Source organism: Leopardus geoffroyi, chromosome C1, assembly GCF_018350155.1.
Source record: "Leopardus geoffroyi isolate Oge1 chromosome C1, O.geoffroyi_Oge1_pat1.0, whole genome shotgun sequence".
Lineage (NCBI taxonomy): Eukaryota > Metazoa > Chordata > Mammalia > Carnivora > Felidae > Leopardus > Leopardus geoffroyi.
In genome coordinates, this window is record NC_059328.1 from 21815088 (window position 1) to 21840317 (window position 25230).

Below are 25230 nucleotides of genomic sequence, written 5' to 3' on the forward strand. Positions count from 1 at the left end.
GGCAACCATAGCCTCTGTTCCAGTCTTTAGAATCTTTAGAATGTTTCCTTAAACAAGTCACTTTCCAGTGCAAGTTTCTGATTCATACTTGTACTCTAGTCAGATGGTATTTGATGTTCAGTTTATTTACTGTAGTGAAATTTTACCCATATAATAAATCTGAGAGAACTTTTTGAGTTTAGAAATTAGTAGGTATTGCTAGATTGAATTGGCTCTAAGATAATAGAAGGAAAATCAGATGTAAGAAAAATTTAGTAGTGTTGGGGAAAACTGCTTTGCCGTTAGAAATTTTCAGGTTTTTGTATGTATTTGCCTTGAGATTTTTGAGCTTTTAAGAAGTACTTCCTTTCTGTTACACTTTCAGACTACACTATTACATTGTTCTTTGTTTTCCAGAAGAGTTTATATGAATACAACACCTTATATAAATAACAGCACTAAAGACTTTTGATCTCTACTTATAAAGAAAGAGAATGTCTTTATATTGATGTAGCTTATTCACAGCCTCTAATTGCTAGTCATGATATAATGGGAACTTCATTGTAGGCTTATATGGTATTTGAAGGTCCAGAGTATGTTTCATAAGATACACGTGTTGAGGTTATTCCATTAACATGAAGCATTAGTCTTATTCTTCTTATTTTAGACATGACTTAATACTCTTGGCTATTTAGTTTGCGAGTCAATGGTAGATTAGCAAATAGCAGATTAGAAGAAGAGATGTTGGAAGCTACTTATTGGCAGGCCACCTTGACATCTGCAAGCAATCTGAGTTAATTTCTGCAAATAAACAAATAGGAAAACTATTAAAGGCAGATACAAAAAATAAAAAACCCAATGCTCATGTATTCCTGTGGCAGAGCTCACCATCCCCACAGACCTTAACAGCCCTTGAGGACATTGGCACTACATAGTAATTGAGGTTCATGATGGTAACTAAATCAGTAGAAGTTTAATTATGTTCTGCAGGTTATTTAGATGAAACAGGAAGCATATCCATTCTATAAAAGATTTCCATTCCGAACGGCTAACCTGACACATTTTGACACCCAAAAGGAGTAAAACTCAATTCTTTGGAAAACGAATTTTTTTGGTTTCACCAATTCTTCAGTGATGCCTAGTATTCATGGGGGTTAGTGTGTCCTTTTGGGAGAGCCTAGGTGGTATAATTTTAGAATATGTCCAGACATTGTCTTAGTGCAAGCTTGAATTCTATAGAGAAGTGAAGAGCACTTTTTTATTTTTATTTTTTGGTCTTCTTAGAAGGAGGTGAGTAAGTTTGTTTATTTGAAAATATCTTTGAATGAGTTGATACAATGGTGTTAGTCACCCAGAAATGTCTTAAATTAAAAATCAAGTTGTTGAAAACAGCATGTTCATGCTGAGTGACATTTCTGATTCGCTCATTATGGCAAGTATTCTTTAAAAGTCTAGGAGTAGTTTGGGGCACTTGGGTGGCTCAGTTGGTTGAGCGTCTGACTTTGGCTCAGGTTGTGACCTCACGGTTTGTGGGTTCGAGCCTCACGTTGGGCTCTGTGCGGACAGCCTGGAGCCTGCTTCGGATTCTGTGTCTCCCTGTCTCTGCCCCTTCCCTGCTCATGCTCTGTCCCTCTCTCTGTCTCTCTCAAAAGGAAATAAACGTTAAAAATTTTTTAAAAAAAAGTCTAGGAGTAGTTTAAGGTCAAAATAATTTTGGGAGGATGGAGAATCATGAAGGAATTTTTTGTGTATTTTAAATTACCATTTTTATCTGAAAACCCCATAGGTGGTTATCCTATTTTTCTAGAAGTGCTAATTGGTGTACTTAAATTGAGTTATCAAGGAAAGACACTTTCCTGTGGTTTTGAGGGATTGCTTTTATTGGGAAACTATTTTCTGCATATTTTTTGAAACTTCAATATTTGAACATTTTTTCTTTCCATCTAAAAGAATGCCCCTGAATTCTGTTGTCTGATTAGAGAAGCGAAAGAACATTTTCTCCTTTATTTTTCTGTTTTTTCCCCATTATTTTTCTTTTTAAAAATTTTTTAAAAATTTATTTTGAGAGAGAAAGAGAGAGAGAGAGAGAGAGCAAGCATGCACGAGCGCCCAAGCTGGGGAGGGGCAGAGAGAAAAGGAGAATCCCAAGCAGGCTCCACACCACTAGCACAGAGTGCGACTTGGGGCTTGAACCCACGAAACTGTGAGCCCATGAAACTGTGAGATCCTGACCTGAGGCTGAAATCAAGAGCTGAATGCATAACTGAATGAGCCACCCAGGTGCTCCTTAATATCCTTTTCTTATGAACTGTTGTCAAATTGGCTAACCTCCATCTTGTATATGTATAATATATGGTTAAGCCTAAGTTATTCATTTATCCTTTTTTATATTCATTTACTGAACAAATACTGAGTACCTACTGTGTTCTGTGCTAAACCTGGCACACAAGTTCTGTGTTAGGTACTAGGTATACTGTGGAAGGGAAAACAGCCCTTCTGTCATGGGTATTACAGTGTAGTTGGAAGTGGTATAGTGGGGAGGACAGATATTAAACAGTAAATGTCCAGTATGTTCTTATACATTGAGAGAAGTGCTGTGAAGGAAATAAGTAGGCTCTGGGATAGAGAACTAGAGAAGGGACTTATGGGGGAGACTTTGTAAATATTAGGACAATCAAGGAAGCTTGTTTGGAGGAGGGATTATTCAAGCTGAAACTTGAAGTATAAGAAGACACCAGACTTTTTGCAGGAGGTAGGGTGTATTCCAGTCTAAGGAAATGGCATGCACGACGAATGTCTTAAGTAAGGAAAGCACTTGGCTAGTGTGATTAGAATATAGAGGCCAAGAGGAAAGTGGAACAAAGCGAGGTTGTTGAGATCATTCAAGCAGCTATAGTTCAGGTGAAATGAAGGAGGTTTGCACAAACATGGTAGCCGTATAGAAGGAGAAAAATGGATCGATTCTAAATATAGACTCTGTAGGACCAACAGATGGATTTGATTGGGAAGGGAAATGGAGAAGACTGAGACAAGGCTGGAGCTTAAGTTTCTGGTTTGAGCTACGGAATGGTAGGACTGAGCTGTTTGCTGGGATAGGAAAAAGAAAGAATCAAGGGTTTAATTTTGGATGTGTTGTATTGAGACGCTCATGAGATAGCCACCTCTCTCTTCTGTTTTGGTTCCATTGCTATAGTTCTTTTATTAAGCCATTTATCAGTGGGTCAAGGAAGGTGTATTATAAAAAGACCTCAGACCCAGACACGAAACTGCCTGGGTTAATGAGAAGCATGCTAATGAAATAAGCTCGAGAAACTAAGGAGGACGGTAGTTCTTAAGCTTTGGTTGCAAGGCTTTTCAAGTTTCTCCCTCCCGTATTGGTTTCAGCTTCCCTAGGGATCCCTATTGTGAATTTTTTTCACTGATAACCTGAATTTACCCAATCATTTGTTGAGTTTCTCTCTGCCTCTAGCCTCTCCTGCCTCTACTTTGTTTACCTACTTCCCTGCTTAAAAACCTTCAGTGGTTCTCCACTGCCTTCAGGATAAAGTCTGAACTATTAAGCATGTTAGTCAAGTCCTTTCATAATCTGTCTTCTTTGCTTGTCTGTTTCCTTACACTGTATGGAAGAAGTATGTACATGAGCAGGGGATTTGAAACTGGTGGGAATGGAGGTGGTCTTGGCCAGATTGAATAGCTTGTCTGTAAATTCTTAACAGGGGCTTATTTGGCAGAGAACAGTGAGGTAGAAGCATGTGATGGACCAAGTTTTAGAAAGATACTATTCTGGGAATTTACAATAGAATCACAACCCTGTTTCAATAAAGCATGGTTTAGGTCTGTGATCTGAGGCAAATTTTTAAACCTCCTAGAACCTGTTTGTTTATCTGGGAAACGAAAACACCTACCTTATAGAGTAGTTGTAAGAGAACATGGTAAAGTAGAATAATCGGTGGTATTTAGTAGGTACTCAGTAAACGACATCTACTATTATTATTTTAGTTAGAATTAATTTTCAGTGGTAACTCTATTCTAACCTTACTTCCTTCTACTTCCCTTTTGTAGCCCTTTTCTAACAAGTATGGACTACTTACTAGTTCCTGAATAGCTACAATATTCTTAGTAATGTCTGTTCTCTTGTCTGCATTTCCATTTGCCCTTTGCACTTCAAATTTCTATTAACATCTTTCACTCTTCAAACTGTAACTTAAAAACCACCTTTTCCATACGGCCTTTTGTGATCACTCTAATTGAAAGTTCTTACTTTATACTTCTCTAATGCTTAATTGGTTCCACTCTCGAGGCTTTGTCTGATTAAGTACCAGGTACTACCTGGTGTTTTAGTTATTTATATATACTGGATGCCCCTGCTTTCTGAAAGTAGAGTATTCCTATGAAACCTTTTGTAAGCCAAAATGGAAAGCCAAATGCAAAGAAGCAATTACCCATTCAATTATATGGAAAAATTTGAGGGCGTTCCCGGATCCAAAAAAATAACCTCTCTTAAAGCTTTTCTGATACCTTTGGACACATCTTGCTAATAGATGCACAAAGTAAGTCTAGATAAAGCAAAGATACTCATAGACACCGTTCAAAGCTATGGTGGCTTGATGCTGAGATGCTGAGTGTAGTTCCGGGAAGGAGCTTGGTGGTGCTACCCTGTCGCTGCTCAGGGTATACTCTGTCTCTATAATGGCTTGCTGCAGAACAAATGCTGAATGCTCTTTTCTTTTTCTTTTTTTGGAAAAGTTCAAATCCTCTTCAGATTTCTTTCAGTTAGTAAAAACAGGCATAGATGGTTCCCAATTTATGATGGCTTAGCTTGCAATTTTCTGATTTTACATTAGTACAAAAGCTATTACACATTCACGAGAAACTATGCTTTGAGTTTTGAATTTTGATATTTTCCTGGGATAGTGATATGCAATATCATACTCTCTTGTGATGCCGGGCGGCAGCAGTGGTGAGAGCAGCAGTGAGCCAGAGCTCACAGCCACGCAATTATGAGGGTAAACAACCAATACACTTACAACCATACCGCAACCAGTTTTTCACTGTCAGTACAGTATTCAATAAATTACATGCATTACCCAACACTTTATAATTCAGTAGACTTTGTTAGATGATGTTGCCTAACTGTAGACTAATGTAAATTATGTTTAAGGTAGGCGAGGCTAAGCTCTGATGTTCTGTGAGTTAGGTGTATTAAATGTACTCACAACTTATAATATTTTCAATTTACTGTGGTTTTATCAGGACATAACTGGATCATAAGTGGAGGAAGATCTGTGCTAATGTATGTTTTTCTTGAAAGCAAAGTGGCATCACTCAAACTTTCAAAAAGTGGGGGATACCTGTATGTCTTGTCTCTTTTTGGGTCCCTTTCAGTTCTTTTTGGGTCCCTTTCAGTTGCTAAGCCCAAACCTTACACATGATTAGCACTCAGAAAAGCTTGATAGATTAGTACACAGAGCTAATTTGAAGAGTGTTACCAATACCTAAATCATTATACTTCATCCATAAATGGTGATCATAAGGAATTTTCTGAGTGGTGCCAAACTGTAGTGTTTTTACTAAGTTTTCCACCTAGGAAACATTAATGGAGTATGGACTATACTAATGTTAGAAAGAGATACAGAAAAGGTGAAAGATATTGTCCAGCCCTTGCAAATCTGCTCAGTATCAGTTATTTAAAAATCTGATTTGCCCGAAGTCAACAGATGCACCCTGTTAAAACAAGTGTATCTTGTTTTATACCAGATGGGGTATAATTCCAAGGGTTTGGAGGATTAAGTTTGAGATGGAATGGGAACTCACTGCTTTGTCTTCATTGCTGGTTTTTTGTTTTTTTTTTTTTTAATCGAAAGACCTCTTTTTTTTTTTTTTTTTTTCAACGTTTATTTATTTTTGGGACAGAGAGAGAGCATGAACGGGGGAGGGGCAGAGAGAGAGGGAGACACAGAATTGGAAACAGGCTCCAGGCTCTGAGCCATCGCCCAGAGCCCGACGCGGGGCTCGAACTCACGGACCGCGAGATCGTGACCTGGCTGAAGTCGGACGCTTAACCGACTGCGCCACCCAGGTGCCCCGAAAGACCTCTTTCTGACATTAAGTAAATAGATACCTCCTTTTGGGTCTTGTATCAAGCATGAAAGGAGTATCATTTACTGCAAACAGGAAGGGCCTGTTTGTAGAGCATTTATCCTGTCTTTGCTGCTTGATTTCTTTGTATCTTTTCCTCTGGTTACCCATCTTATCATTTGTAACCTGAAGAACTTGGCTGCATGTATAACAGATTTGTAAGGATGAGCTTATTTGAGCTTTTAGTAAATGGTCCATAGGATGTTTTCTTTCTGCTATTTCGTTTTTGTTTAATCCTGATCAGCCTCAGCTAACGAGATTCTTCCCTGGTTTATTGTTTTCATTTAATATTCTCTTCCTACTCCCAATCCCCTATGGTTTTGTGGCTCTTACTAATAGTGTTGCTACTCATGTATGCATGGCTGGAAAGAACATGCATGAAAACTATCCTTAATTTATTTTTATTTTTCCTTGCATGCGCTGAATTATAACATCTCTGCTGAATACTAACTACATTATCTGATTTCCTGGTTGTTTTCCTGCATTTAATGTATGATATTACCTGAAGTTGGTTTTAGTATGTCCAATAGAATTCTTTTGCCCTTCTGCTTGTATGCCTTTTCCTTATATTGGGCTCTTACCTGTTCTTTACTTACATTGCTTTTTACAATATGTCCAATTACATGGCAGATGTATCTGTTTTGCACTGATAGATGTTATTCTCTAATTCTTTATTCATATATCTTTTTTTATTTAAAGGTATTTATTGAGCACTTTCTATTTATCAGACATTTTGACATACTTGTGAGTTTCTGCTAAATAAGACAGAGACACTGTCCTCATATGTGTTGTACATTCTGTTGGGGAGGGCAGACAATTCAAAAAAAAAAAAAAAGGAAAAAAGGAAAGCAAATAAGCAAGGTAATTTTATTTTTATATTTATTTATTTATTTATTTATTTATTTATTTATTTATTTATTTTTAATATATGAAATTTATTGTCAAATTGGTTTCCATACAACACCTAGTGCTCATCCCAAAAGGTGCCCTCCTCAATACCCATCACCCACCCACCCCTTCCTCCCACCCCCCATCAACCCTCAGTTTGTTCTCAGTTTTTAACCGTCTCTTATGCTTTGGCTCTCTCCCACTCTAACCTCTTTTTTTTTTTTTCCTTCCCCTCCCCCATGGGTTTCTGTTAAGTTTCTCAGGATCCACATAAGAGTGAAACCATATGGTATCTGTCTTTCTCTGTATGGCTTATTTCACTTAGCATCACACTCTCCAGTTCCATCCACGTTGCTACAAAAGGCCATATTTCATTTTTTCTCATTGCCACGTAGTATTCCATTGTGTATATAAACCACAATTTCTTTATCCATTCATCAGTTGATGGACATTTAGGCTCTTTCCATAATTTGGCTATTGTTGAGAGTGCTGCTATAAACATTGGGGTACAAGTTAAGCAAGGTAATTTTAGACAATAAGTGCCATGAAGGTAATTAAAACAAGGTGAGTTGATAGTGTCTTGGTGGCTAATTTTTTTTAAATGTGAGTACAGTTGACACAGAATTTATATAATAATAATTCCGTGATTGTTTATCCAAAGGAAATAAAAACACTAATTTGAAAAGATACATGCACCCCTATGTTTAATGCAGCATTATATATAATAGCCATGATATGGAAGCAACTTAAGTGTCTATCAATAGAGAAATGGATAAAGAAGATGTGGTTAATATGTGTGTGTGTGTGATGGAATATTACACAGCCATAAAAAAGATGAGATCATGCCATTTGAGACAATATGGATGGACTTGGAGGGTATTATGCTATGTGAAATAAGACTGAGAAAGGCAAATATATTATTTCACTCATAAGTGGAATCTAAAACAATAACAAAAACAGCAACAAATGAATAAACAAAGACAGAATCAGATCTCTAAATACAGAGAACAAACTAATGGTTGCCGGGGGAGGAGGGTAGAGGGTTGGGTAAAATGGGTGAAGGGGAGTAGGAGATACAGGCTTCCAGTTATGGAATAAAGTAAGGCACGGGATTAAAAGATACAGCATAAGGGATATAGTCAATGATACCGTAATAGCGATGTATTGGGACAGATGGTAGCTACACTTGTGGTGAACACAGCATAATGTATAAAGTTGTTGAATCACTTTATACATATGTCTTGATCATTCATTCCTAAATGTATCAAAGAGATCATACCAGTGGAGATACCAAGAGCACTGATTTTGGGCAAGTATGACTTGCCGAGTATGACTACTTGGACAATTTGGAATTACCATAGCTCTATGGATAAAATTTTCAATTAACTTTTGATTAAGTAACAAAAAGAATTCTGAAAAACGTTAATCATTCAGCTTCTACATTTAACAATATGTTACATTCTTTGCTTCATTCATTATTTCAGCGAGCATTTGTTGAGCATTTATTGTGTCAAGTATTTTTCACTGTTCTACTTTCTAAATGTAGCTTTTTGCCATCTTTATTTCTTAGGCATTTTGAGTATGTTCCAAAAGTAATAGTCTTTTTTTTTTTTAATGCCTTGCTACTCAAAGAGTGGCCATTGGGCCAAGCAGCATTGGCAACATCTGGGAGCTTGTTAGAAATGCAGAATCTCAGGCTCCATTCCAGACTTGCTGAATCAGAATCTGTATTTTAACAAGATTTCTAGGTGATTCAGTGCACATTAAAATTTAACAAGTACATATATAGCATATGGATTGTTACCATCTGTGTGTGTTTTTTTTTAAACAATTGAGTACTTTTACTCATTCAGTTACTTTCTTAAAGACTACCTTTCATGTGAAAGCAATTACAAAAATATCCTTAGAAAATATTTTCTATTTTTAAAACTATATGAAAAAAATTATAAAACATGGGAATAAATACATACTCTTTATTTACAGTAAGATGTAGGTAAAATACTGTTAGAAGTGGGGCTTAAGTGATTTTCACATCTGCTAAAACTTTCACAAAAGATTTGTAATTTTTTAAAATAGACCTTTATGAGAGACCTTGCTATACAGTCTGTTGTATGGGGAAATTTTAATGTAGCAGTGGTTTGGGTACCCTTTTAGTAGGGTGAATGATAAAGTCATATATGAAACTCATGGGAAATAATGCTAAGTTCTCATCCCATCCTCTATTTTTGCAAAGGAAGTATGAAATAAACTGGTGCTCTCAAATCAAATCATTAGTCTTTTAGAATAAATAGTAGTTTGATGTCCAGGTTTTCTTTTTGGTCGTTTGATTACTTAGAGATTAAAAAAAAAGAATTTTGGAAAAATCAATTGCCTACTCCTAATAGGAGAAATTGAAGACAATTTTATTTATTTTATTTAAGTACAAGTGTACCGGGGCGCCTGGGTGGCTCAGTCGGTTGAGTGTCCGACTTCGGCTCAGGTCACGATCTCGCCGTCCGCGAGTTCGAGCCCTGCGTCGGGCTCTGGACTGACGCTCAGAGCCTGGAGCCTGCTTCCGATTCTGTGTCTCCCTCTCTCTCTGCCCCTCCCCCGTTCATGCTCTGTCTCTCTCTGTCCCAAAAATAAATAAACGTTAAAAAAAAAAAAAATTAAGTACAAGTGTACCTCACTCAAAGGTAACAAATGAAGAATGTATATTGGTCAGTAAATGTTTTAAGTAGTTTATAAGACTGAATTGCATATTTTAGTAGCACAGAGTAAACTTTTATGACTTAGTAAATGAGAGTAGAAAATGTGCTTTGGTAAATTTTTTATCATTTAAAATATTTTTTTTTAATTTTTTTTTAACGTTTATTTATTTATTTTTTTTTTTTTTTAAATTTTTTTTTTTCAACGTTTATTTATTTTTGGGACAGAGAGAGACAGAGCATGAACGGGGGAGGGGCAGAGAGAGAGGGAGACACAGAATCGGAAACAGGCTCCAGGCTCTGAGCCATCAGCCCAGAGCCCGACGCGGGGCTCGAACTCACGGACCGCGAGATCGTGACCTGGCTGAAGTCGGACGCTTAACCGACTGCGCCACCCAGGCGCCCCAACGTTTATTTATTTTTGAGACAGAGAGAGACAGAGCATGAACGGGGAAGGGTCAGAGAGAGAGGGAGACACAGAATCTGAAACAGGCTCCAGGCTCTGAGCCGTCAGCACAGAGCCGACGCGGGGCTCGAACTCACGGACCGCGAGATCGTGACCTGAGCCAAAGTCGGACGCTCAACCGACTGAGCCACCCAGGCGCCCCTCATTTAAAATATTTTTAATGCTTAAAATAATTGCCAGGAGAAATACATCATAGGTAGAAAGAACTGCAAGTGCAAAGGGCCTGAGGAGGGAATGAGCTAAATATAGTTTATTAATTTGGATTGTGAACATTCAAATAAAATTACTTCATTTAAACAGTGTGAAGCAGATGTGACGACATGGTAAATGCCACTTTTTAAATGGAGTACTTAAAAAAAATTTTTTTTAATGTTTATTTATTTCTGAGACAGAGAGAGCATGAGTTGGGGAGGGGCAGAGAGAGAGGGAGACACAGCATCAGAAGCAGTCTCCAGGCTCTGAGCTGTCAGCACAGAGCCTGATGCGGGGCTCGAACTCACAAACCGTGAGATCATGACCTGAGCCGAAGTCAGTCGCTCAACCGACTGAGCCACCCAGGCGCCCCTGAGTACTTCTTAGTAGTGAATCAACATGTAAGATCATCAATAGTCAACTTTATTTCCTGGTGTCACAAAAGTTCCCTTGTATGTTGGTTATTCTTTAGTAAAGTAGATGTGACGATGTTTTTTGGCTATTATTATGAGATCTGACTAATAATACTGGGATTTTTGAGATTAAGAGGCTAGAAACCAACAAGTTTCAAATATGTGAGGTCTATAGCCTGCCTTCTTCTTTCCTTTGCTCTCAGCATTTGCTTTCTAAATCTGTCTCCTCTATTTTGCTCCTTTATTTTTCTGTTATTTTCTATTTTTCTCTATTGTAATAGCTTCACTGTCTACTCTTATACACTAAGGATTCAGAATCATATTTTTCAGAAGAAAAAAATATCTTAAAGAACTTACAGCAGGATACTTTTGTAAGAGGCTGTAATTTAGTAATGTAACATGAAAATTTAAGGATTTTTTTGGTGATTATTTTAATCATATACTTGTCGTTGCTGTTGTCAAGTCTAATAATTGATCAGAATTCAGCATTTGCTGTTCTTATTAGAGAAGTCGATGCATTCTAAGAAATACATAGAAAAAGAACAATAAAGAGTTGGGGACTTTTTAATCTCACCGTTTATTGGGGTGTAGAGAATTTTGGAAAGGATAATTCCTGTAAACTTTGCACTTTTATTAGATTGATGGTATACAAATAAGCATAGTATACAAATAAGATCCTTTTTTAGGAAGGATAAAATGGTATTTGCTATATACAGTTCTGAGCATTGAATTAAAAATATGCATTTCTCTGAGGTGGCCTCAGGGGCAAGGTAATTTCTCCATGTGCACATATTTAGCAAGTCACAGCATTAATAATTTATTCAGGATGTATAGGTAAGGTATTTTTTTTATACTTTAATGCAAAGTCTCATGCTTAATGGACTGGAGTACTGTCTGTGGGTGATTAAATATCTAAATATATTAATTTTGGCACACTTGACATGATTTAGGGTTTTGCCTACAGTAATCTGTTTTGATTATAAGAGTTCCCCTTTTCTGTCTTTTTAATAGCAACATTATGACAACAGAGAAGAGTTTAGTGGCTGAGGCTGAAAATTCACAGCACCAACAACAGAAGGAAGAAGGTGAGGGAGCCACAAATTCCGGCCAACAAGAAACTCAGCTGGAGGGGCCTTCTCAAGAGGCAGCTGAAGGAGATAATCAGTGTGAACAGAAGCTGAAAACATCTAATGGAGATACTCCTACACATGAAGACTTAACCAAGAACAAGGAACGGACATCAGAAAACAGGGGCTTATCACGGCTGTTCTCCTCGTTTCTCAAAAGGCCTAAGTCTCAGGTGTCTGAGGAAGAAGGCAAAGAAGTAGAGTCAGCTAAAGAGAAATGTGAAGGAGGTCAGAAAGAGATAGAATTTGGAACCGGCCTTGATGAAGAGATCATTTTAAAGGCCCCAATTGCAGCTCCTGAACCTGAACTCAAAACAGACCCATCCTTGGATCTTCATTCATTAAGCAGTGCAGAAACACAGGTAAGGATGTGCAAATGTGTGAGAGGTGTGTAATGAAGATCATTCATATACTTTGTTTTTCACTTAAAAACATTTGGTTTTATTTCTTACTGACCAGTTGACCTAGGCATTGATAGTAATGAGTTTAACATGAAACTTTGGAATTTCTGTTGTAAGGAAATTGTTATAGTCAATGGAAACTTGTCTTTTTAAATTTTTTTTTGAAGTTTATTTATTTTTGACAGAGCGAGAGAGAGAGAGCGAGCATGAGCTAGGGAGGGACAGAGAGAGAGGGAGACACAGAATCTGAAGCAGGCTCCAGGCTCTGAGCTGTCAGCACAGAGCCTGACACGGGGCCCCGAACTCACGAACCATGAGATCATGACCTGGGCCGAAGTCGGATGCTTAACTGACTGAGCCACCCAGGCGCCCCTGAAAACTTGTCTTTTTAAAAGATATACTCTGTACTTTTATATTTACATTTTATAAGTCAAAACAAAATGAAAGAAAAGTATTTATTAGATGAGTTTATTTAGCCTATATATCATTTGGCTGTAATAATAGAACAAGTCCAAGATTTTTTAATGAGAGGGGGGAAAAAATGAGGTGGTTTAGAGTTCATTTTGTTGGAATTATTAGGAATGGGACAGTTTATTTACAAATATGGTCCTTCTATGAGAATCCTCCCTCAAAAAAGCAATGTAATAGATTCAAGCCATCCAGAGGTATGTGCTAGGTTTGAGCCATGCCTGCCTTATTTTTATTGTTTTCTCCAACTAGATTATGTTACCAGTGTGTAAGTTATAGATAAGGAAGGCTAGCTGTTTATATCACCTTTGTAATATACAGTAGTTTGGGAACTTAATTGTGTCACAGTTACGCGTTTCTACTCCAAGAGTGGCTATTGGGCCAGCGGCATTGGCAACATCTGGGAGCTTGTTAGAAATGCACAATCTCAGGGGCGCCTGGGTGGCGCAGTCGGTTAAGCGTCCGACTTCAGCCAGGTCACGACCTCGCGGTCCGTGAGTTCGAGCCCCGCGTCAGGCTCTGGGCTGATGGCTCAGAGCCTGGAGCCTGTTTCCGATTCTGTGTCTCCCTCTCTCTCTGCCCCTCCCCCGTTCATGCTCTGTCTCTCTCTGTCCCAAAAATAAATAAAAACGTGGAAAAAAAAATTAAAAAAAAAAAAAAAAGAAATGCACAATCTCAGACTCCATTCCAGACTTGCTGAATCAGAATCTGTATTTTAACAAGATTGCTAGGTGATTCGATGCACATTAAAATTTAACAAGTACATATATAGAATGTACTAAACATGAGTTGTGAATTTGTTTATGTGTTTATTTTTTTGTCTGGTATCCAAAAATATTAGAAAGTATTAGTACCATAATGCAAACTATTGTGTAGGAATCCCATTTGCTTTTAGCCTTACTAACTACAAATTAAAAGCTATTTTAGGGGCACCTGGGTGGTTCGGTCGGTTGGGCGGCCGACTTCAGCTCAGGTTATGATCTCACGGTTCGTGGGTTTGAGCCCCTCGTCGGGCTCTGTGCTGACGGCTCAGAGCCTGGAGCATGCTTTGGATTCTGTGTCTCCCTCTCTCTCTGCCCCTCCCCATCTTGCACTCTGTCTCTCAAAAATGAATAAACATCAAAAAAACCACTACTTTTATTTCTGAAGTATGTGAGCACTATTTGCATTGTTAAAAGTATAAATCCTATATGTTTTTATTATAGGACTCAGGTTTGGGATAAACAATTTTATTAGATTTTTAAAAAATATGTGTATTTCTAGGGGCGCCTGGGTGGCTCAGTCGGTTGAGCGTCCGACTTCGGCTCAGGTCATGATCTCGCAGTCTGTGAGTTCGAGCCCCGCGTCAGGGTCTGTGCTGACAGCTCAGAGCCTGGAGCCTGCTTTGGATTCTGTGTCTCCTTCTCTCTCTGCCCCTCCCCTGCTCGTGCTCTGTCTCTCTCTCTCTCTCAAAAATAAAATAAACATTAAAAAAATATATATGTATTTCTAAAAATATTACTTGTATATTAAAAGTGCTAAGAGTAAAATTTAGGATAAAGTTGTAATTACGTACTTGCTGTTAGTGCAACAAGGTTGAAAAGAAGATTTACTATGTAGTGTAAGTTAAGAATGCAGGCTATAGAATCAGTCTAAGAAATCATAGCTGAGTGGCACATTTGCTTAATCAGTTTCCTCCTCTGTGCAATGGGGATAACATTCACCACCTCTGGCTATGATGAGGATTAAACGAGATAAACACAGAAGGCTCTTAAGACATTGTCTGGCACCCATTAAATGTTTATTATTATTACTCAGTTAATAAATATGAACAGAAAAGGCAAAGAAACCCTACATATCTTAATATTATTAATTTAATTTACTTTTAGAAATACCAAAGGAGTTAAATTACATTATCTTCCAGGAAGCCTTATACTTTGAAGAGGTTTTTAACTGCTTTTTTCTCCTCTGCTTTTTATGTGGGGAAAAAAATCCATATTTTGTTTTAGTTAGCATTTGAATGAAGGCTAGTCTATTTTATCTAAAGATCATAGCATTTGTACTGAAGTTAAAACAGATGACAGACAAAGTTAATTTTAGATTTAACTAAAGTCTCATTCATTGAAACTTTATTAAATCAGAATTGTGATAAATTGTATGCAGGTGTTTATATATAAAGAAAAAGAAAATATATTAGTACTGTTAATAAATTTCAAGGAGATATTGATTAAAGGAGAAAACTATTTTGGGCTTTTTAGAAGCTAGTATTTATAATCAAAACCTTCTAGATCAGAACCTTGTGGGCAAAAGTTTATTTGCTTAACCATATTTCTATATATGTGGTAGAGTTTCATTTGAGTGGTCCTTTTCTATCCAGGTTTTTTAAAAACCTAGTCTTCGTCTAGGATACCTTGGGTTTTTTGGAAGCCATATGTAAGTTTTTAATGTTTATGTATTCATTAAACAAATTTTTATTTAGGGGTGCCTCAGCAGCTCAGTCTGTTCAGCATCCAACTCTTGATTTCAGCTCAGGTCATGATCTCATGGTTCGTGAGTTTGAGTCCTGCATCAGGCTCTGTGCTGACAGAGCTGACCCTGCTTGGGATTCTGTCTTCCTCTCTCTCTGCCCCTCCCATATTTGCTCTCTATTTTTCTCTCAAAATGAATAAAAATAAACTTTAAAAAAAAGTACTACAAACCCCCCAAATATTTATTGAAAACCTACTATATGTGCCAGGCATTAAGCTGGATATCATTGGTAAATGAAAACTACGATATGACATAGGTTTAAGATCATAAAATCTGGAGCCAGACTGGTCACTTATTAACTGAATGATCCTAAGCAAGTTATTTTAGCTTCTCGGGCTACAGTTTTTCTTTCTTTTTTTTCTTTTCTTTTCTTTTCTTTTCTTTTCTTTTCTTTTCTTTTCTTTTCTCTTCTTTTCTTTCTTTTGTTCTTTCTTTCTTTCTTTCTTTCTTTTTTTAATTTTAATCCCAGTATAGTTAAGTACAGTGTTATATCAGTTTTAGATGTACAATATAGTGAATTGACAATTCTGTACATTACTCAGTGCTCATTATGATAAGTGTTCTTGATCTCCTTCATCTAATTTTTTTTTCTTGCAGTTAGGTTATTTTCATTTTTATTTTTTTCATATCATAAACTTAATTTCTTTTTTAAAATTTTATTTTAATTCCAGTGTAGTTAACATGTAGTGCTGTATTAGTTCCAGGTGTACAATATAGTGATTTAGAAATTCTGTATATTACTTCGTGCTCATCAAGATAAGTGTGCCCTTAATCCCCTTTACCTATTATTTTCCCCTTTCCTCCCTCAACCATCTCTTTGTTCTCTATAGTTAAGAGTCTGGTTTTTAGGTTTGTCTCTCTCTTTTTTTCCTCTTTGTTTATTTTGTTTCTTAAATTCTATGTATGAGTGAAATCATATGGTATTTGTTTTGCTCTGACTGGCTTATTTTGTTTAGCATTGTATTCCCTAGATCTATCCATGTTGTTGCAAATAGCAGGGTTTCATTCTTTTTTATGGCTGAATAATATTATCTATTCATCTATTGATGGATACTTGGGCTGCTTTCATAATTTGGCTGTTTTAAATAATGCTGCAGTAAACATAGGGGTACATGTATCTTTTCAAATTAGTGTCTTTGTGTTCTTTGGGTAAATACCCAGTAGTGCAATTACTGGATTGTAGTGTAGTTCTATTTTTAACTTTTTGAGGAGTCTCCATACTGTTTTCCACAGTGGCTGCACCAGTTTGCTTTTCTACCAACACTGCACGAGGGTTCCTTTTTCTCCGCATCCTCGTCAACACTTGCTTCTTGTGTTTTTGATTTTAAAGATTTTATTTGTAAGTAATCTCTACACCAATGTGGGGCTGGAGCTCATGACTCCAAGATTAAGAGTCACATGCTCCACTGACTGAGCCAGCCAGGCGCCTGTGTTTTTAGCCATTCTGATAGGTGTGGGGTGAAATTTCATTGTGGTTTTGATTTGCATTTCCCTGATGATGAGTGATGTTGAGCATCTTTTCATGTGTCTGTTGGCCATCTGTATGTATTCTTTGGAGAAATGTCTGTTCATGTCTTCTGCTCATTTTTAAATTAGATTATATGTGGTTTTTTGTATTATGTAAGTTTTAAAATACATCTTGGATACTAACCTTTTATCGGATATATCATTTGCAAATATCTTCTCCCATTCAGTAGGTTATCTTTTAGTTTTGTTGGTTGTTTCCTTTGCTGTGAAGAAGGTTTTTATTTTGATGTATTCCTGTAGCAGGATTCTCACACAGAGAGTTGTGACACCGAGGTTTTTCTTTCCAGGAAGCAACTTTATTCGTACCAGCATGGCTCAGTTGGGTTTGTACCCGAAGAACTGAGCCCCGAATGCCACGTGGCAGTTTTTTATATATTTTTTTACTTCTTTGTCTCCCATATATGGTAACACACAAGCATGCAGTCTAATTAAGTGGTCTCATGTTACAAGGTCGTGAGGGATGTTGTCACTTATAGCCAGGTTGCCTTGAGGTTTTTTTTCTTTCCTTAAGGAGGGGATCCTACCATAGTCCCAGTAGTTTATTTTTGCTTTTGTTTCCTTTGCCTCAGGAGACATCTAGAAAAATGTTGCTATGGTTCTGGCCTTTGTTTCTTATCTGTCAAATAGTCCTCTCCCCACAGGGTTATTATGAGGATAAAGCAGGTTCATATAAGTAAAGCTTTTAGTATAGTAACTGGTCCATTTAAAAAAAAGTTTTTTTAAATGTTTATTATTTATTTTTGAGAGAGAGAGACAGAATATGAGCAGGGGAGGGGCAGAGAGAAAGGAGACACAGAATCCGAAGCAGGCTCCAGGCTTAGAGCTGTCAGCATAGAGCCTGATGCGGGGCCCGAACCCACAATACCATGAGATCATGACCTGAGCTGAAGTCGGATGCCCAACCGACTGAACCACCCAGGCACCCCGTAACTGGTCCATTTTAATTGTTATGTATGTAGCGTTGTTGTTGTTATAAAACGTAATCCTTATTCTTGATGACTTTCTAGTCTAATGGAAGAGACAAAAAAATGAGTGAATATAAAACATTTATTATAATAAATGTTATGAAGGCAATATACGGGGTACTGACATGAATAGCAGAGTGGGGGATAGGATAGATATGATTGCCAATTGAAGGCCTCTCTGAAGAGGTCGCATTTAAAAGGGTCATGAAGGATGGGAAGGAGCCTTTTAGACCACCTCCAATATCTAATGCAGAAGCCAAATAATTAAATACTTTTTCCTAAATGTCAATCATGGATTCTTCTGAAAGAAAAGAATCAGCGAGATTTAGTTAATAGTTAAGAACCTTTCAGCAGTTTTATTATGCTGGAATTAAGAAAGTATGTGCCAAAATGTTATTTCACTTACCTGTGTAACTTTGGGATGACTTCATGATAACCCTAGGTTTTCGATTTGTCCCTTGCTTCTTAGAGTCTGCTTCACAATTAGCATGATTGGTAAGTGGTAGAAAGAAGTTAACTGGTATTACAGTTGTTAGCCTAGTTTATAATGTTGCTTTATGCTCTAAAATTGGTCCCAGGAATCCCTGTTAGCCATTCATAAGATTTAGAATATGTGATAAATCACATCTCATTTTGCAATTCATAAGGTTACCTTGCTAAAATTGAGGAGCTTAGGGGCAACTGGGTGGCTCAGTTGGTTAAACATCCAAATTCAGCTCAGGTCACGATCTCATGGTGGTTCATGAGTTGAACCCCACATCAGGCTCTGTGCTAACAACTCAGAGCCTGGAGCCCGCTTCAGATTCTGTGTCTCCCTCTTTCTCTGCCCCTCCCCCACTTGTTCTCTATCTCTATCTTTCAAAAATAAACAAACGTTAAAAAATTAAAAAAAAAAAAAGTTGGGGTGCCTGGGTGGCTCAGTTGGTTAAGAGTCCAACTCTTGGTTTTGGCTCAGGTCATGATCTCACGATGTGTGAGTTCGAGCCCTGCATCAGGCTCTGTGCTGACAGCGCAGAGCCTGCTTGGGATTCTGTCTCTCTCCCTTTCTCTCTGGCCCTCCCCTACTCACTCTCTCTGTCTCTCTCTCAAAAATAAATAAAACTTAAAAAAATTTTTTTAAAAATAAAGTAAAATTGAGGAGCCTATAGGGCATCTGGGTGGCTCAGTCAGTTAAGTATCTGACTCTTGATTTCGGTTCAGGTCATGATCTCATGGTTGGTGAGACTGAGCCCCGTGTCAGGCTCTGCACTGATAGTGCAGACAGTGCAGAGCTTGCTTGGGATTCTCTCTCTGCCCCTCCCCCACTTGGGTGGTGCTCTTGCTCTCTCTCAAAATAAACAAAAGTAAACATTAAAAAAATAAATAAAATTGAGGAGCATGGGGCAGAGATGGTAAGGTTTTAATAAACTTTAATAATACATAATGGCATAGCCAGGAAGAATGTATATGCTGAGCGCAATAGATTGGTGTCCTCTAGTTTATCAGAAACCTTCATGTATTGATTTGAAAGATAGGATTCTACCTGAGAAGTTTTGAAGATAGCATAGTGTGTAGATCTTGTAGGAGATTATAATATCTTTTATAGATAAATAATTATTTAATCTTAATATCACTTAAATTTGTCTTAACATTTTTTTCTTCTTCAGTGCATTTATTGGTAGCAGCATTATAGGTAAAACTGTATAGAGCATATTTTGTGAAATGTTTTTATTACTGACTTGATGTCACGGGTATGTAGCCTGCCCAGGAAGAACACAGAGAAGACCCAGATTTTGAAACTAAAGAAGGAGGAGGACTTGAAGAGTGCTGTAAAATAGAAGTGAAAGAAGAAAGTCCTGAATCAAAAGCAGAAAGAGAATTAAAAACTTCCCAGAAATCAATCAGAAGACACAGAAACATGCATTGCAAGGTTTCTTTGTTGGATGACACAGTTTACGAATGTGTTGTGGAGGTGAGTGCATTTTAATTTCCGTAGTCAGAACTCTTAGATTGTTTCCTGTAGGGTTGAGTAAGTAGTGTCAGTGACTATTTCTATGGACTGAAATTTTAATAGTAATTTTCTGGAAGTGGAGGTGTGGAAGGATTATGAGTGAGTCTTATTTTCTTCTCCAGTTTTTTTCTGTATCTGTCAAATCTTGTGAATTAAGCATGTGTTACTTTTAGAATCCAAAACAATTTTCTTTAAAAGCAATTGGTTTGTTATTTATAGAGTGACCTAGCATGATTAGATTTTCCAGGTAACCTCAATTTCTGATATTAGGTCTAGTTATCCCCATAACTGTATTTGTCAAAAAACTGCTATGTGTTCATTTCTGCTGTCCCAGATCTAAACCTTAATAAGCTTTGGTTTATTCAATGTATTTCTTGAGCCCCATGAAATAGGATATAAGAAATTTAAATCAAGTAATGCCATTTCTTAAAATACTCTATTATTTTCTGAAAGAATAAGTAATTGAGTTGGGATTTAATGAAAATGTCAATTATGTGGTTACTCTTTTGCTCCTTTAAGACAAATTAAAATCCTTAAAAATCTAGTAAGTGTTTTTTTTAACTAGAGCAGTAATTATCAGTTATACGCTTGATATAAAGCAGTTGTTATGAATATTACTAATAATAGCCTTTATTGATAAGACATATAATTCACATATACTTGTATCTTAGGTATGTAATAAATATGTCTGAATTGAATTATCTGTATGCAACTATATCAAAGCTCTAATAGTCTAAAATATTATACTCTATTAATAAACATTCCTTTTCCAGGTTTTAAAAAAGAAATCTAGAAAAATACACTACTGTACTTTGAAAATAGTCACTACACTTGGTAACTAGAGACCTATGGTCTGCTCTTTCTGCTTCTCATCATTAGCTAGTTGAGAGATGGGGAAAGCTATTCCACACTCATTCTTCCCATTCAGACTAAGGTCCAGATATGGGTCCTTTATATCTGAAACATTTGGGGGCAGATGTGTTTCAGAATTCAGAGTATTTTGGACATTAGAAAGACAGTATTTACTTATGCTGCATATTTCATAACACACCCACTAGGGTGTGTGGCAGTACCAAGATTCATTCTAAGATGGGTAAATAAAGATCATAAATAGCCTCATAACAGTTCAGGACAGAATTTGCCTTCAAATGAACTTTGGACACCCTCGCCCTGGGGAAAAAAAAGGCCTAAAATTTTACTTTTTAGAGCTTTTGGATTTTGGAATTATAAATAAAGGAGTAGGGGCCTATACATGAAGAATTCCCTAATCATTTCTGTCATTTGGAATGAAAACATAAGAGGGGAAAAAAATGAAGAAAATGATGTAATATAGATGGGTTAAGTCTGAAAATGAATGAACATCTATGTAAGTTACTAACAGTCATTAAAAGCAACTCTGCTCATTGAGAGAAGGACATGTGTATGTGTGTCAAAAAATATTCTAATTTTTTGAAGTATTTTTAAAAATACATTTCTCAGCAATTGTTAGCATGTTTGATTTTTTTCAACAATTCCAGTAAATAGACATTATAGGTATAAATATTCTTACCATTTTACATATGAGAAAGCTAATGTTCAGAAATATTAATAGAATTAATCCAGGTTGTTTAGCTTGTAAATGGAGGAGCCAGGACTTTTTGACTGTACATCTTAGCCTCTAAGTTAGGCTAAGTAGGAGTATTAGTACCCAAATTTGGCAGTGGTATGATTTCCTATGTAAAGAAACATTAAGAAAATGATTTGTAGCACACCTGAAAAAGCCACTGCAACAGGTAATGTCTGTAGGGTATCTAGAATTTTAGACTTTGTGTGTTTTTCAGCAACCTATTCTCTTGGGACATTTGGTCTGAGAATGGTAGAAAGCCTAATGATTTCCATAGCATAGCCATTATTAATTGTCAACGTCGACAGCAGATTCAGTGAATTTAGGTGGTCATGATGACAGCAGACCATAGCAAGCTTCAGGAAATACTACACCAAAAAAAAAAGAATGTGATGTTTGGGTTGGAGGTAGGGAATGGTTGATGAAAGGAAGGTAAAATATTGCTTTGAATTCTAGCACTAATTCAAGGCCACTAAGTGTGTTGCATATTTAAGCTGACAAATTAAGAAACAAGATTTTTATAACCCACCATTGTTCTACTTACGCTTTATAACCATCTGAAAGTAGTGGTAACCAAGGGTAAAAGAGGAAACGGTAAAGTGACATTTTATTTTATTTGGTGATAAATACAAGAATAAGAGGAAACCTCATAATATATATGTCTTTGCAGAAACATGCTAAGGGACAGGATTTGCTTAAACGAGTGTGTGAGCACCTCAATCTTTTGGAAGAGGACTACTTCGGACTAGCCGTTTGGGATAATGCAACCTCTAAGGTGAGGAGACTGCTTGTCAAAAAATTTGTTTTAATCTTATATTGTTGTTAAAGATGTATTTATGCCTGCCTCTCCAAGACACAGTGCACTTAAGAGTTATTCTTGCCTCTTCTTATTTCTCAGATTTTCCCTCTAGAACAAACATCTTAAAGAAAAGATCGTTGCTGGGGCACCTGGGTGGCTCAGTCGGTTAAGCGTCCAACTCTTGATTTCAGCTCAGGTCATGATCTTGTGGTTCATGGGTTTGAGCCCCACATTGGGCTCTGTGCTGACAGCGTGGAACCTGCTTGGGATTCTCTCTCTCCCCCCCCTCTCTCTCTGCCCCTACCCTGCTTGCTCTTTCTCAAAAAGAAATGAACAAACTTAAAAAAAAATTAAAAAAAAAAAAGATCATTGCTGGTGTGTTCTTTCATCATTGGGAGAAAGGATCTACTGTTCTATATTTTTAATCTTTATTAATGTTTATTTATTTTTGAGAGAGAGACAGAGCACAAACAGGGGAGGGGCAGAGAGAGGGAGACAGATTCTGAAGCAGGCTCCAGGCTCTGAGCTGTCGGCACAGAGCCCGACTTGGGGCTCCAAATGACAAACCACAAGATCGTGACATGAACCAAAGTCAGATGCTTAACCAACTGAACCACCCAGGTGCCCCTGTACTATATTTTTAAAAAACAGGGGAGGTACAGAGCTATGATGTCCTGATTAGTAAGTAGATACCAATAACTTCATATATTATGTAGTTAGTATGTATTTAATAGGTTCGTAATAAATACTTATTGAATGGATGATCTACCAATATTATAAGTATAGGATAATTATGACATATATTTATAATTTGAGAGTAATTTTATAAAAGAGAATAAAGTCCCAATATTATCAAAATAGTCCTACAACGAATCTGACATTTTCTTCCAGACCAAATGAAACCAGTAGTTAACTTTTGGAAGAAGCAAAAGAAAGTGTGAGAACACAGAGAGGGGAGGAAAGGTTAAAAATCAGGTATTTACTTCAGAAAACTTGAATTATTTCCTAGCCCAATTTACTGAAAATTACAAATATTTAGCTTAAATTTAGTGATGAAAACTTTAGTACAGTTTAACAAGTCTTTGCAGGTGCTTTACAAGATGATGTGGATATGGCTGTGAATAAGATAGACATGGTCTCTTCCCTCTGGTGCTTGTGGTTTAGTGGATGAGTGTTACACAAAAGGAAAAACAAGATGTCATGAAAGGGTATGGCCAGGGAAGTCTTCTCTGGGGAAGTGATGCCTGAGCCGAGAACTAAAGGATGAAGCGGGCAAGTGAAGTGGGGAGAGAATGGCTTGTATAAAGGCCTAGAATTGAGAGAGTGGCATTTGAGAAAGTAGGAGCCTGGCTAAACACAGGGAGTGAGGAATAGAGTAATAGGTGAATCTGGTGAGCTACACAGCAGCCAGGCCATGGTGAGAGAGTTTTGTATACAATATGTTAAAAAAAAATTTTTTTTTAATGTTTTATTTATTTTTAAGACAGAGAGAGACAGAGCATGAGTGGGGATGGGGCAGAGAGAGCGGGAGACACAGAATCTGAAGCAGGCTCCAGGCTCTGAGCTATGAGCACAGAGCCCAATGCGGGGCTTGAACTCACGAACTGTGAGATCATGACCTGAGCCGAAGTTGGATGCTTAACCAACTGTGCCACCCAGGTGCCCCTGTATACAATATATTTAAAGCCATTTCAAGGGCGCCTGAGTGATTCAGTTGGTTGAGCATCCAACTCTTGGTTTCAGCTCGGGTCATGATCCCAGTTTCATGGGATCGAGCCCTGCCTCAGGCTCTGTGCTGAGTGTGGAACCTGCTTAGGATTCTCTCTTTCTCCCTCTGCCCTGCTCATTCATTCTTTCTCTAAAACTAAAAAAACAAACAAACAACAAAACAAAACCAAGAAAAAAACATTTTAGTTGATTCTTCCTCCAAGATAATTTATATTTATTAAGAAAAGTTGAGGTGTGGCTGGGTGGCTTGGTCGGTTACGCGTCCAACTTTAGCTCAGGTCATGATCTTGTGGTTCACAGGTTCAAGCCCTGTGTCAGGCTCTGTGCTGACAGCTCGGAGCCTGGAGCCTGCTTCAGATTCTGTGCCTCCCTCTCTCTTCTTCTCCCCCACTCACGTTCTATCTCTCTCTCTCTCTCTCTCTCTCTCTCAAAAATAAATAAACATTAAATTTTATAAGAAAAAAAGAAAAGTTGAGGGGCAGCAGCCTTTAACAGCTGCAGACTCTATAGTTCGATTATTTTGAGCTAGATAATGCAGACTAGAAGACATGGAATTGCCCTTTGCCTAAATAAAATCTATTTGTTGAATGTACTAGTAGTTAATTAGTAGTTTGCAACAGTTTGTCTTTCTATGTGAGTGACTGTTTATTCAAACAGAAGAACTATGTCTGCCAGCACTAGGTTAATATTATTCTTTAAGGACTTAATCTTTGCCCTTAAAGGCTCAAACCAACTTGTACTGAAACCTCTAAGTTCAATTGATATGGGAAGATTGAAGGTAATTAAAAAAACAATACCCCAAAACTACAGTGAAAAACATTCAGCAGCTGTGGGCTAGAAAATTCTTCCATGAATCAAGGAAAATACTCAGAAAAGTATTTTATGTTATACAAGCTCAGTGAGGTAAAGTTCAATGTTTTTACATTGTGGGTACAAAAAAAAACCCAAGATTCATCTGAGAATAATTGAGAATGCTTGAATTTGGCATGTAAATAAAGTCACTGAGTACTTACTTAATATAACTGAAAATATTTTTTCTATGAACCATGCATAATTAAATTTTGAGAAGCTAGCTTATCTAAAGACATTCAGCAGAGGAAATTCTTTTCCACTTGCAGTTGAGTTTTTAGGGCCCACAGTGGTACAAAACTTTCAGTTGCAGTGAAAACTTTTCACCATTGTTGGTCCCATCCATATTTGTCCTGTCAGCAAGTTTTATTTTCCTTATACTTTTCAAAATCTTAATAAGCAAATATTAAATTGCTTTATTTATATTATTTATATTTGTGTGTATGTGTGTGTGTGTGTAAAGCGATTTTAAAAATGGCTAATATAGGGGTACCTGGGTGGG

The 25230-nt window shown here is 37.1% G+C and overlaps 1 protein-coding gene across 37 annotated transcripts in view; it reads left to right on the forward strand.

The window, feature by feature from the left end:
• EPB41 (erythrocyte membrane protein band 4.1) overlaps positions 1-25230 on the forward strand; it is a 201998-nt gene that overhangs the window by 74711 nt on the left and 102057 nt on the right. For 22 of the 37 annotated variants that reach the window (XM_045476360.1, XM_045476368.1, XM_045476358.1 and 19 more), the window contains 3 exons: positions 11775-12252; positions 19498-19710; positions 22023-22127. In XM_045476360.1, coding sequence (XP_045332316.1) covers positions 11775-12252; positions 19498-19710; positions 22023-22127 — 796 coding nt within the window. The remainder of the gene's footprint in view (positions 1-11774; positions 12253-19497; positions 19711-22022; positions 22128-25230) is intronic. The other 15 variants (XM_045476383.1, XM_045476385.1, XM_045476377.1 and 12 more) reach the window with 1 other exon arrangement.